Consider the following 12495-nt stretch of genomic DNA (forward strand, 5'->3'; position numbering starts at 1 on the left):
AAAGACAAATGTGGGCAGAGGGGCGCTCCCCAACCCCGAGGAAGAAGAAGGGCAGCCCAAGGACAAGGCAGGCGGCATAAATTGGGAGAGGAGAGTCAGCCGAAGGCAGTTGCGTAGCGCTCCTCAAGGCACGCAGCAGGCCATTCGAATGTGACAGGGCTCCCCCTTCACTTTCACCTCGCTCTTCAATTCTGCTCGGAAGCTAGATAGCTGCCCCCTCCGTTCCTCCAGCTCCCTCCAGTCCCCGGCGTGCGGCCTTTGAAGAACCAGTGAACAGGTATGGCTGGCTCATGCTCCTCGTGTGATCTGTTGGCAGTTTCTAGCTAGCTGCTGCCTTGCGTGATCTGTTCAAGTAGTAGCGAGTATAGGATGAGTTTGGTGAACAACCCCGCATGATTTGGAGTGGAGCCGCATTTTGATTTGTTCATTGTCCCCTAAGGAATCCAGTGACTGAATAAAAAAGTAAGCAAGAATCCAAAGGCAGAAAGGGGTCAGGGGATGGTAGGTTCTTTGCTTTGCCATCTTGGCATCCCATGAGCAAGAGAAGTGATCCTGGATGCTTGCCACCAGCTGCTTCTTTCCCTTGCTGCTCTTGGTGCTGAATCATTTTGATCAGCACAACTTTCTTTCCTAGGAGATAAGGCAGGCCATCCAGAGCGGCCTACACGATACATGCATGTCCTCAAAAGCTGGCAGCACTATCAGTGAGCAAATTGGGGCAGAAAGGAGGGGTGGAAAAGTGGTAGCAACCGAGCAGCGTTTGGGCGTAGTGCATCTTTACACCTCAGTTTGTTGGTGGGATCCTCCACTGAAATTTCCTTTAGAAACCACGCAGACGGCACATCGTTTTCCATGGTCGCATTCCATTAACTCCTGTTATTTCAGGGTCACCACAACTTCAGATATTGTTGAGATCTCCCAATCTATGTGAAATAATCGTCAGCGCTACATTAATTACAGCGTTAAGTTCACTGACCATTGATGCATTTCTGACAATGCAGTATGTTTTTCGCTGTGTAAATACTGAACAGTGTCATGTAATTTCAACCTAATGTTCTACTCTGCAAAAAGGAGTATAAGAAAGTGTGGCACAGTGGCACTTATATTTATGGATAAATGTTGTGTGGGTATCATATTTCTTCAAGTAAGACCAAATATCTGCTGGATTTGCATGTGAGGATATATCATAACTAGAATTAGGAATACAAGTGGGTTGACACTGTGCTATCATGGCGGTTGAATCATTGAAGCTTATCACTCTCTTTGTTTTATCAAACAGCAATCATAGCCACAATTGCCTGCAGTTTTACCCTTCTCTTCCTGCATCTGCATACTACTAAAATACCATGATTTTATTCCTCTTGTTACGCAACCTTTTTCCCTTACTTTTAACCACTGCAGTACACATCCAGCCTTTCACCACCCAACAGCTTTTTGCTTGCTTGATCCAATTGTTGCTTCAAGCTTTGCTCAGCTGCCTACATGTATGAAAACTAACCGGTCGTTGTTCTTCCATCTGGCAGAAACAGATCATGCCTTGCGCCACTGAGCTCGTCCATGGCGAGGGAGGCACGATCAAGGTAGGTACAACGGGTACCATCGGCTCACTCATGACGAGAGAACTGGACACCATCAAGGTGGCGCCACAGGCAGCTGCGGGCACCCCTCGCCTGAGGCACCAAGGCCGTCCGGTCTCAGTGCTATGTGGAGCCACTACTCCTCGGAAGCTCACGCTGAGGAAAAGCTCATCAGACATCTCCAGCAGCAGCAGCAACAGCAACAGAACCGACCGCGTGAGCGCCGAAGAGGCCTGCAAGCCGAGGAGGGTCTCCCGGAGAAACACCTTCGACTCGCCGATGCTGCGGTCCGACGGCGCGCTCGTGGACAGGACCCCGAACGCCGGCAAGGCGAAGAAGAAGGGGAGTGTGTACGGCGTCGAGGTTGTGGACGTCAAGTGCGGCAACCCGATGAGCAGCCGGCTCAGGAAGCTCGGCTTCTCCAAGCTGTCGGAGACGTTTGCGTAGCTTAATTCGGTGGAATGGAGCTTGGCAAGGGCAAGGACCATCACCAGCATCTGAATTGAAGGATCTGCTTGCTGCTGCCCTTTCCCTGAGGGCATCTTTGGCTTTGGAGGACATATGCCATGTGCCGGATTTAGTGCAGCAATCATCCATCCACCTGACATTGTCTATTCGTCCAGCCTTGTAAGCTGCAATGCTGTTTGCATCTAGTAGTACTCACTTTTTTAGCTGTTCCTTTTTTTTTCTATGTGGAAACTGCTGTTGCGCTCTGTGTATGACAAGTTTATCTATGGAAATTGGAAAGCGACTCCCAACAGACATAATAAGGTCGTCATGGATGACGTGTTGAGGTAAGGATGCACATTGACCTGGTCTGTTTAAAATGCCACTGGATCTTAGCCAATGCTCCATGCCAGTATGCCACGAAAACTTTGTAGAACGTTTAAGTAGACTGAAACATTGAATTCATGTAATGTAATTGTTAGCATAGGCGCCTGATAGGGCTGTTATGGGCCTGGTGTTAAGGCCCATGCGGCTAGTGCCTTAGGGGTTAAGTTAGATTGATGAAGGATCACCGTTGATTGGGTGTTTCTATAAACCCTCCGGATCCTTGCCTATATGTACCATGTACTCTTGATAATCAATCTATCAATCTAGAGACATATTTGCTCTCATGGTATCTAACGCCTAGGTCAGGGGACCTCTCTTCTGCTGCCTCCGCGCCGCCGACACTCCGTCGCGCGCGTCCACTCTCCCCCGCACCGGCTTCTCTTTGCCATTCTGCACCCTCCCCTGCACCATGTCGCCTACCCCTCCCTCCTCTCCCAGGGTCATCGACGCCTCCTCTGCCACCATCCAGGACGACGCCATCGCCCAGCGCACCGCAGAGGAGCGCGCCAACGCTGCCGCCGCCGATGCCCAGCGCATCGAGCGCGAACGCGTGGCCGCCCGGGACGCAGCCCTTGCCCGCGCTCAGGAGGCCGAGGAGGAAGCCGCCGCCGCCGCGAAGGCCCGCGACGAGGCCGCTCAGCGCGCCAGCTCTGCCCTGGCTCGCGCAGCCCAGGCGCGCGCGGCCGCTGCTGCCGCCATGGCGCCACCAGAATCTTCTGGCGCGAACCCTGGCGGCCCTCCTCCACCTCCTCCCGATCTGCGCGCCGCCCTCCTCCATCATGAGGCCGTGGCTCTGCTGCAGCTCCACTCCCAGGCCGTCGCCGTGAACAACATCCGCAATCACGTCACCACGGTCCTTGACGTCGACTCTGGCAACTTCAACCGCTGGCGTGATCAGTTCTTGCTCATCCTTGGCAAGTTCTCCCTTCGGGATCATGTCCACGCGGAGCCTCCAGTCCCTATCTCTCCTACCTAGGATCGGATGGACTGCGTCGTCAAGGCCTGGATCATCGCCACCCTCACCGATGACTTGGCGGAGATCATCTCTGCCCAAGGCTCCACCGCACGCCATGCTTGGCTTGTCGTCGAGTCTCAGTTCCTCGGCAACCGGGAGGCTCGCTCCATCCACCTGGAGACGCGCTTTCGGAATTTCGTCCAGGGCGACCTCTCCGTCACCGATTACTGTCGCCGGTTGAAGAAGATGGCGGACGATCTCACCGCCCTCGGCGAGGCCGTGACTGACCGGACCCTTGTCCTCAACGTCATTCGAGGTCTCAACGAGCGTTTCAGCCACGTCGGCACCCTCCTCCGTCGCACACGTCCCTTCCCCTCCTTCCTAGAGGCACGCGACGACCTCATCCTTGAGGAACTCACCTTGGAGAACAGGAAGGATGCTCCCGCCACCGCTCTCGCTGCTACCTCTACAGCGAATAGCACCGCCCCTACGTCTTTCGGCTCGGGCTCCGGTAGTACTGGGGGTGGCTCCAAGTCCTCCAACAATCGCCGCAACAAGCGCAGCGGCGGCAAAGGCGGTGGCAGCACTGGAGGTGGTGGCGGTGGACAGGGGCCGCGCCCCTATGCTGGTCACAACCAGCAGCAGCCCACCGGCCAACAGCAGCAGCAGCCTACTTCCGGTGGATGCTAGCCCAGCTACTACAATCCCTGGACGGGCACCATCTAGATGTGGCCCGGAGGCCCCCGCCCTCCGCTGGCACCGATCCCGGTGCCCCCTCATCTACAGGCGCAACAGCAGTAGGCGCAGCAGCAGGCGCTCCTCGCGCAGCAGCAGCAGCAGGCGCTCGTCACCCACAGCCCGGCTGCTGCCGCTGCACCCGACGGCGCCACACACTGGGTCGCCCCCGGGTACTACAACCCCGTGGCCGGCCTTCCCTCCTGGGATCCGACGGCGCTTGCCTCCGCTTTCAGTACCACGTCCCTGACTCCACCTCCGTCCAGTGACTGGTACTTCGACTCAGGTGCTACCTCCCACATGACCTCTCAGTCCTCCTCTCTTTCACATATTCTTCCTTTGCGGTATCCTACTCCTTCATCTATTGTCGTAGGTAATGGGTCTATCATGCCTGTCACCGCCACTGGCTCCACAGAGTTGTCCTCCTCTTTACGTCTTAATAATGTTCTTGTGTCACCACAACTTATTAAGAATCTCATCTCTGTTCGCCAATTTACCATCGACAAAAATTGTTCTGTGGAGTTTGACCCCGCTGGTTGTTCTGTGAAGGTTCTTCCCTCCCGGACCGAGATCATCAGGTGTAATAGCTCCGGGCCGCTATACCCCCTGCGCCTACCTCTAGCTCATTCCCTTGTCGCCCAGGACTCCTCCCCACTGTGGCACCGGCGACTTGGCCACCCTGGCCATGAGATGTTGTCAAAGCTTGCGTCCAGCACCTCGCGTCATATTAGTGATTGTTCAGATTTGTGTCATGCTTGTCAGTTAGGGCGTCATGTTCGATTGCCCTTCCATTCGTCCACCTCTCGTGCGTCTAGCAAGTTTGATCTTATTCACTGTGATCTATGGACCTCCCCGGTTGTCAGTGTTTCTGGTTATAAATATTACTTGGTTATACTTGATGACTGCACTCATTACTTGTGGACATTTCCTCTGCGACTCAAATCTGACACTTTCAGCACGCTGGCCCAGTTCCTCGCCCACGTCTCCACTCAGTTTGACACACGTGTCAAATCTGTCCAGTGCGACAATGGGAAAGAGTTCGACAATTCGAGCACTCGCCACTTCTTCCTCGCTCAGGGCATTCATCTTCGCATGTCCTGCCCCTACACCTCGCCTTAGAACGGTAAAGCTGAACGCATTATTCGTACCATTAATAATGTTGTTCGCTCACTGCTCTTTCAGGCGTCCATGCCTCCCTCCTATTGGGTGGAGGCCCTCTCCACTGCCACTGTTCTCCTCAACATATTGCCTACCAAGACTCTCCAGTTCTCTACGCCTCACTTTGCACTATTTGCAAAGCTGCCTACGTATGATCATCTTTGGGTCTTTGGTTGTAAGTGTTACCCCAACCTATCTGCCACCGCTCCTCATAAACTCGCTCCTAGGTCTGCTCTATGTGTCTTTTTAGGCTACTCCGCCCACCATAAAGGATACCGCTGCCTTGACCTCTCCAGCAATAGAGTTATCATCTCCAGGCACGTCATCTTCGATGAAACGGCCTTTCCCTTTGCTGAGCGTCATGGTCCCAGCAATCCAGCGAAACTCGAGTTTCTTGATTTTACTGATGATGTTGTGCCAGCTCCTATTGGACCCTCGCACACGTTGTTTCCTATAGGCATGTCTCCCAGCACCTCCGATGTTCCTGCTGCCCCTGCCGGTCCTCGTGTGGTCGAGCTTGGGGCACTCTCCGGTGACACTAGCGCCCCTGCCAGTCCTTCTGTGACTGTGCCTGGGGCGCCCGAGGCTACCGACAACATCCCGGTGCCGGCGCTCTACATCCTGCCTGCGCTCCGGTCACCGGCGACCCCCCCCCCCCCGCACCACGCGTGGCCACGGTGCAGGCGCCAGGAAGCCCTCCCGAGCCACGCGTGGTCCCCAGCAGCTCCCCACCGGCCAGCACGTCCCCGCGGCTGTTGTATGTCTCGTCCGCCCCGGGCCAATGTTGTCACTGGGAAGTGGATCTTCAAGCACAAGCTTCAGTCTGATGGCTCCCTCGAGCGGTACAAGGCACGTTGGGTCCTCTGTGGTTTCACCCAGCGGCCCGGTGTTGACTTTGATGAAACTTTCAGCCCTGTGGTGATGCCGGCTACCGTTCGCACAGTGCTGTCCTTGGCGCTCTCCCGTCGCTGGCCCATCCACCAGCTGGACATGAAGAACGCCTTTCTTCATGGCGATTTGACTGAGACAATGTATTGCCAGCAGCCATCCGGGTTTGAAGATCCAGTTCATCCGGATTTTGTTTGCCTTCTGAAGAAATCACTCTATGGCCTGAAGTAGGCTCCTCATGCTTGGTACAGTCGAATGGCTACTTTCTTGCTGTCTATTGGGTTTGTTGAAGCCAAGTCAGACACCTCACTCTTCGTCTACCAGCGTGGTTCCGACATAGCCTACTTGTTGCTATATGTTGATGACATTGTCCTCACAGCTTCATCATCAGACCTTCTTCGGCGGATCATCTCAGCACTTCAGCGAGAATTCACCATGAAAGATCTTGGTGAACTATATCACTTCCTTGGCATGCATGTTCAGCGAAGTGGAGATGGACTCCTGCTCTCACAGCGATAGTACATGCTGGATATCCTCGATCGCGCCGGAATGGCTGAGTGCAAGCCATGCTCTACTCCAGTGGACACCAATCCTAAGGTTGCTGCCGCTGAGGGGGCCCCTGTGTCTGATGCTACCGACTTTCGCAGTCTTGCAGGAGCCCTTCAGTACTTGACATTCACCCGCCCAGACATTGCATATGCCGTTCAGCAGGTCTGTCTTCACATGCACGACCCTCGGGAGCCTCACCTCGCTACTCTGAAGCGGATTCTTCGCTATGTTCGGGGCACACTCCACCTCGGTCTCCTGCTGCGACCTTCCACTTCGACTGATCTTGTCGTCTACACCGACGCTGATTGGGCTGGTTGTCCGAATACTCGCAAGTCCACCTCAGGCTATGCAGTGTTCCTTGGTGACAATCTTATTTCTTGGTCCTCCAAGCGCCAGAACACAGTATCAAGATCAAGTGCTGAAGCTGAATATCATGCGGTGGCTAACGGAGTTGCAGAGGCAACTTGGCTACGCCAGCTTCTCCTAGAGTTGCATGCCCCTCTTCGGCACGCCACACTGGTGTACTACGACAACATTAGTGCCGTCTACATGACCTCCAACCCGGTGCAACATCAGCGCACCAAGCACATCGAGATTGATCTTCACTTCTTCCGGGAGCGAGTCGCCATTGGTGACCTTCGTGTTCTGCATGTTCCCACCTCTGCGCAATATGCAGACATCTTCACCAAGGGGCTGCCTACCTCAGTGTTCACATAGTTCAGGTCTAGTCTAAACGTGCAGAGTGGCTGACGATTCGACTGTGGGGGCGTGTTAGCATAGGCGCCTGATAGGGCTATTATGGGCCTGGTGTTAAGGCCCATGCGGCTAGTGCCTTAGGGGTTAAGTTAGATTGATAAGGCAAGGATCACCGTTGATTGGGTGTTTCTATAAACCCTCCGGATCCTTGCCTATATGTACCCTGTACTCTTGATAATCAATCTATCAATCCAGAGACATATTTGCTCTCAGTAATGATCTAAGTCGGGCTAACATTCAAGTTGTTCATACATGGTTGAACCCAATGCCCAGGACAAGAACACCGTGCTTCCAAGGGCCATCGGTAGGCCGACCACAGGCAACAGTCAGCACGAGATACATACCACCAACACCTCTACAGTAGACACACAGAGTACAGAGAACATGCTAAACAAGGTCCACATGCGGACATGCCAAAGCCATGGCACAAGTATCCTTTTTCGGCCGGGTTGAGGCACAAGGCAGCTTGCCAGATACTACTGTATGTCCCAATGTGGCCTCGAGCAGATCAACCTTTCGCACACACCCTTTATGTGTCTCCATTCTATTTTTACCCACATATCCCCTCTTTTTGTATGAGCAAACTCATTCCTTATCACATTTCTTGTATGCGCCTATTTTTTTTTAAGGGACAGCAAAAGCTTTGCCGCTATTTTTATTAGAAAAAGATAAATAAAACAAGTGTCAGCCTAGTTTTTCGAGTGGAAACCGGCCAAAAGAAAAAAAACAACTAGGGATTTGGTGCTACGACTACGACTGATCAACTACCAACTCCATGCAACTCACTGAGCCAACTAACCTTGCTGCTGAATTGCTGAGTCACAAATTGCGAAGAAATAGTTCAACACCTCTTCCTTTTTTGAACGTACTGGCAGGAGCTCTGCCTTTCAATTAAGATGGGATAAGAAAGTTTATGTACAAGCAAAGTCAACTAGGTTAAAGTCCCCCCCTTAAGCATGCGAGCTAAATGTAATCGAATGCTCTCTTCCTTTGCTCAATGTCTTCCTTAATCCTTGCGGCTACCTGCGGCACCGTTTCACTCCTATTGTTGAAAATTCTCCTGTTTCTCTCTTTCCATATATTCCAAAAGGTGTAGATAGCTACTCCGTTATGCCTACGATGCTCCGCTCTTGGCGCTTTTGCCACCGTGTCTTCCCACCATGACTTGATATGGGTGGGGTTTGCATTTTGCTGTTGTTGGATTTGAGTGAAGTTTTCCCACGTGAGGATTTGATTCCAAACTGCCTTTGCAAAAGGGCAACTAAGGCATAGGTGGAGGCTTGTCTCTAAAGGTCCATTGCACATCATGCACTGTTGTTGGTGAGGCCACCCTCTTTTTTGTAGGTTTTGTGCCGTTAGAATTTTGTCTTGTACTAAGATCCATGCGAAGATCTTGCATCTATTCTCCACATGCGCTTTCCAAATCAAGTCCGTACCAAAGTGGAGGAGCGAACCTCTGAATTATATTCTGTAGGCCGATCGGGTGGAGTAATTTCCATCGTTGGTCCAACGCCAGGTGATGGTGTCCTGGACGCCCTGTTGCAGGTGCACATCCTATATGCGTATCCAGAGGGACACAAACTCCTCTATGTGAATGGGCGAGGTGATTTTCCTTCCAAGTTTATGCATCCAATTGTTGTTTCGGAGCTCTTGCTGCACCGTTCGGTTTGTCCTTGAGAGCAGGCGGAATAAGTTGGGGGCTAGGTACTTAGGAGCTTGATCATCGAGCCAACCGTGGTGCCAAAACTTTGTCTTTGCACCATCCCCCAAGGAAATAATGATTGAGGAGTTGAAGAGAAGGCGGTCATCCTCAGTACATGGAAGCTCTGAGCCGCTCCAAGATTTGAAGTCGTCCACCCAATCTTGCCATAGCCATCATAAACGGAGGGCTCGCCCAAATCTTTCAAGGTCCAGGACCCCTAACCCTCCCATGTCTTTCGGCCTGGTAACCGTTTGCCAGTTAACTAGACAGTGGCCGCCATTTGCATTCTCGTCCCCCTTCCACAAGAAAGATCTCCTGATTTTGTCTATCTTTTTCTTAGCCCAAGCGGCTAGAGGAAACACTGTCAGGTGGTATGTTGGCATGGAGGATAGGACAGAGGTTACAAGAGTGAGGCGTCCCGCTCTGTTTAGTAGTCTTCCTTTCCATTTGGGTAATCTTTGCCCAATACGGTCTATGAGAGGTTGCACATGGACCCTTTGTAGTGTTCTAATGTGTAGTTGAAGGCCCAAATATTTGCATGGGAATCCCCCTCTAGCGCCGGTGAAAGGTGCTAGGACTTGGTCTAGGTCCACGTTTGCACAACCAATAGGATGTACTGAGCTCTTTTGTAGGTTAATATGAAGTCCGGAGAATGTGCCAAAAGCCTACAGGATGATTTTGACGGCGTCCACATCGTCGTACGTGGGGTTGACGAAAATGGCCGTGTCATCTGCATACATTGAGGTTCTCCATTTTGCCGCCGTGATTGGTAATGGGGTGAGTATCCCCTGTTGGGTTGCCAGGTCAAGTAACCGTTGAAGCGGGTCCATGGCTAGGATGAAAAGCATGGGGGAAAGCGGATCCCCTTGGCGGACGCCTCTGGCATGGCTAAAAGTGGCCCCCCGTCTTCCGTTCAGGATGGGTGTCGAAGTGGATGTACGTAGGAGGATGGAGATCCACTCATGCCATCGTTGTCCGAAGCCCAGAGCCTGAAGAGTCTCAAGCAAGTACCCCCAATGCACCGTGTCAAAGGCTTTATGGATGTCAAGCTTCATGAACAAAGCCGGAAGCTTATGCTTGTGTAGTCTTTTTACCACGCCCTGGATGTACAGAAAATTATCATGGATGCTTCTGTGTTTTATAAAAGCGCTCTGGCAGTTCGAAACAAGGGAGTTGAGTCGAGGGGCAAGTCTGTTAGCTAACACTTTGGAGAAGATCTTTGCAATGGCATGGACTAAGCTGATGGGTCTAAAATCAGTGACGCTTGTCGCATCGGTTTTTTTGGTAGAAGGATTATGGATGCCGAATTTAGCCACTCGAAGCCCTGTGCATTCAGATTGAATAGACTGATCATTGCTGCCATAACATCTTCCTTAATGGTTTCCCAGCACGCTTTGAAGAAGGCACCCGTGAAGCCATCCGGTCCTGGCGCTTTGTCGGAAGGCATTGAATATATAGTGTTTTTTATTTCTTCTTGTGAGAAAGGCACCTCCAGCTCGGAGAGGTCATGTTGAATGTAGCCAAGGGATTGCCAGTTTATGGTGGCCGCTCTCGGGACCATAGAGCCGATGTGGTTCGTAAAATAATCTTGTATCACCTTTTCTTTGTCTTGCTGCGCCATCGTGATCCCCCCTCCATATGTAGACAATGTATGTAGTTCTTTCTCCGTCGTGCATTGGCTCTACTGTGGAAAAATTTAGTGTTAGCATCACCACATCGGATGTAAGTTAGCCTCGATCTCTGTCTGATTCTTGATTTTTCAATAGCGGCGAGGCCAATGCCACGGGATTTGAGGTGGCGACATAGGTGAAGCTCCATGGCAGTGAGCAACCTATGCTCTTGGGCTGCTTCTAATTGTAACAATACTTCTTTTACTATGGTGAGTTGTATCCTTGTATCCCCTATCTTGTCTTTCTTCCAACGCTTGAGCGCTTTTGCCAGACGCGCCATTTTGATGTGCAAACGCTTCATAGGAATAGCCGAGGCGACCGTCCTATTCCAAGAATTATGGACAAGATCATGAAAGCCTTCCATCTTTGTCCAGTAATTCTCGAAGCGAAAAGATGTGGTCTGATGGTGGCTAAGCTCTCCCTGAAGTAGCAGCGGGGTATGGTCCGACATGAGCGATGGGAGGGAGTGTAAGAAACACGCGGGGAAGAGCAGATCCCATTCAGGGGTGCATAGTAGTCTGTCAATTCTAGTGAGTGTCGGGTTGTCCTGTTGATTGCTCCAGGTGAAGCGGCGCCCATTTAGCTTAATTTCTTTGAGCCTCAAATGATTGATCGCCACTCTAAATGCCCCCATGAGACGCTGGTTTAGGTTGGAGTTGTTCTTGTCTTCCGCCTGGTAGATGAGATTGAAATCCCCCAGGATGAGCCATCTATTGTGTTCCGACGGTGGAATGTTCTTTAATTCATGGAGGAACTGAAGTTTGGCTGCCTCTCCCTGTGGGCCGTATACCATCATAATCTGCCATCTTGTTCCATCGGCCCTCATAGTGATCTGTGCAGTTATGGCATTCGAGGTTAGTAGGATGTCGGAGAGATCGAAATAGTCTTCATTCACCGCAAGGAAGATGCCTCCTCGCGTATTGTCCGCTGGTAGCACAGTATAGGAGTTTACGAATTTTGTTCCGACCGTTCGGCACACCACACTATGGTCCATGATTTGCATCTTTGTTTCCTGTAGACATACGATGGTTGCCGCTGTGGTTCTCACTAATTCGTATACGGAGTCTTGCTGCGCTCCATCATTCAAGCCCCTGACGTTCTAGTTCAGTATCTGGCAATTCAACTGTGCCATAAGAAAACCAAAAGCGCCCTTTTTAACAAAGAACTGGGGAGGGAGGCAAGCTGGACGCCCTCTCTGGGTGTGATATAGGCAATAATTAGCAAGATAATGACACTGAGGCAAGCATTCATTAGAGCTGCAAACTGCTGTTGCCGGTACATCTGAACTGCATTGGCCGTTGGCAGAGCACTAGAAAGCAAAAGGTTTCTGGTCACAGAATTGGTCACAGAATTGATGCAACAGCAAACAACGAGGTGCAGGGTGCAAGCAATGTGTTGGGGAGGCGACTATAGGCCTCTGGCTGTCGCCCCGTCCAAGCACCATTGTTGGACAGACACAAAAGATTTGAAGCTCCCCAAGTTTCCGTAGCGTTGAAAGATTATTAACATAAACCAAAAGATCTACCCCTTAGCTTCAGCAGCTATCTAGGCGGACGTGGCGGTGAGCGGTGTCGCCGCGTCGATGCCACACAAGGCCGTCAGCGCCTTGGCGGTGTCATCGGTGAGCGGCCCCTTGAACAGGTCGAAGTAGCGCAGCATCGCCTCGTCGTG

General features: G+C 51.9%; 2 protein-coding genes and 1 pseudogene across 3 annotated transcripts; 2 read left to right on the top strand and 1 right to left on the bottom strand.

Moving 5' to 3' along the window:
* LOC136546849 (uncharacterized) lies at positions 1-2672 on the top strand. Of its 2 annotated transcripts, none has more exons than XM_066538819.1 (2): positions 1-277; positions 1530-2672. In XM_066538819.1, exon 2 carries the CDS (start codon positions 1533-1535, stop codon positions 2022-2024), a length of 492 nt encoding a protein of 163 aa, XP_066394916.1. In that variant the 5' UTR covers positions 1-277; positions 1530-1532; the 3' UTR covers positions 2025-2672. The 2 variants fall into 2 exon arrangements, with proteins under 2 accessions (XP_066394916.1, XP_066394915.1); XM_066538818.1 differs by having other exon boundaries at positions 4-277; positions 1524-2670.
* On the bottom strand, positions 2662-3348 carry LOC136544397 (uncharacterized). Its single transcript, XM_066536575.1, has one exon. The coding sequence runs from the start codon at positions 3346-3348 to the stop codon at positions 2662-2664; it is 687 nt and encodes a 228-aa protein (XP_066392672.1).
* Positions 3349-6402: 3054 nt separating this feature from the next.
* On the top strand, positions 6403-7249 carry LOC136547618 (uncharacterized mitochondrial protein AtMg00810-like; annotated as a pseudogene).
* The last annotated feature ends 5246 nt before the right edge of the window (positions 7250-12495 follow it).

This window comes from Miscanthus floridulus, chromosome 3 (assembly GCF_019320115.1).
Source record: "Miscanthus floridulus cultivar M001 chromosome 3, ASM1932011v1, whole genome shotgun sequence".
NCBI lineage: Eukaryota > Viridiplantae > Streptophyta > Magnoliopsida > Poales > Poaceae > Miscanthus > Miscanthus floridulus.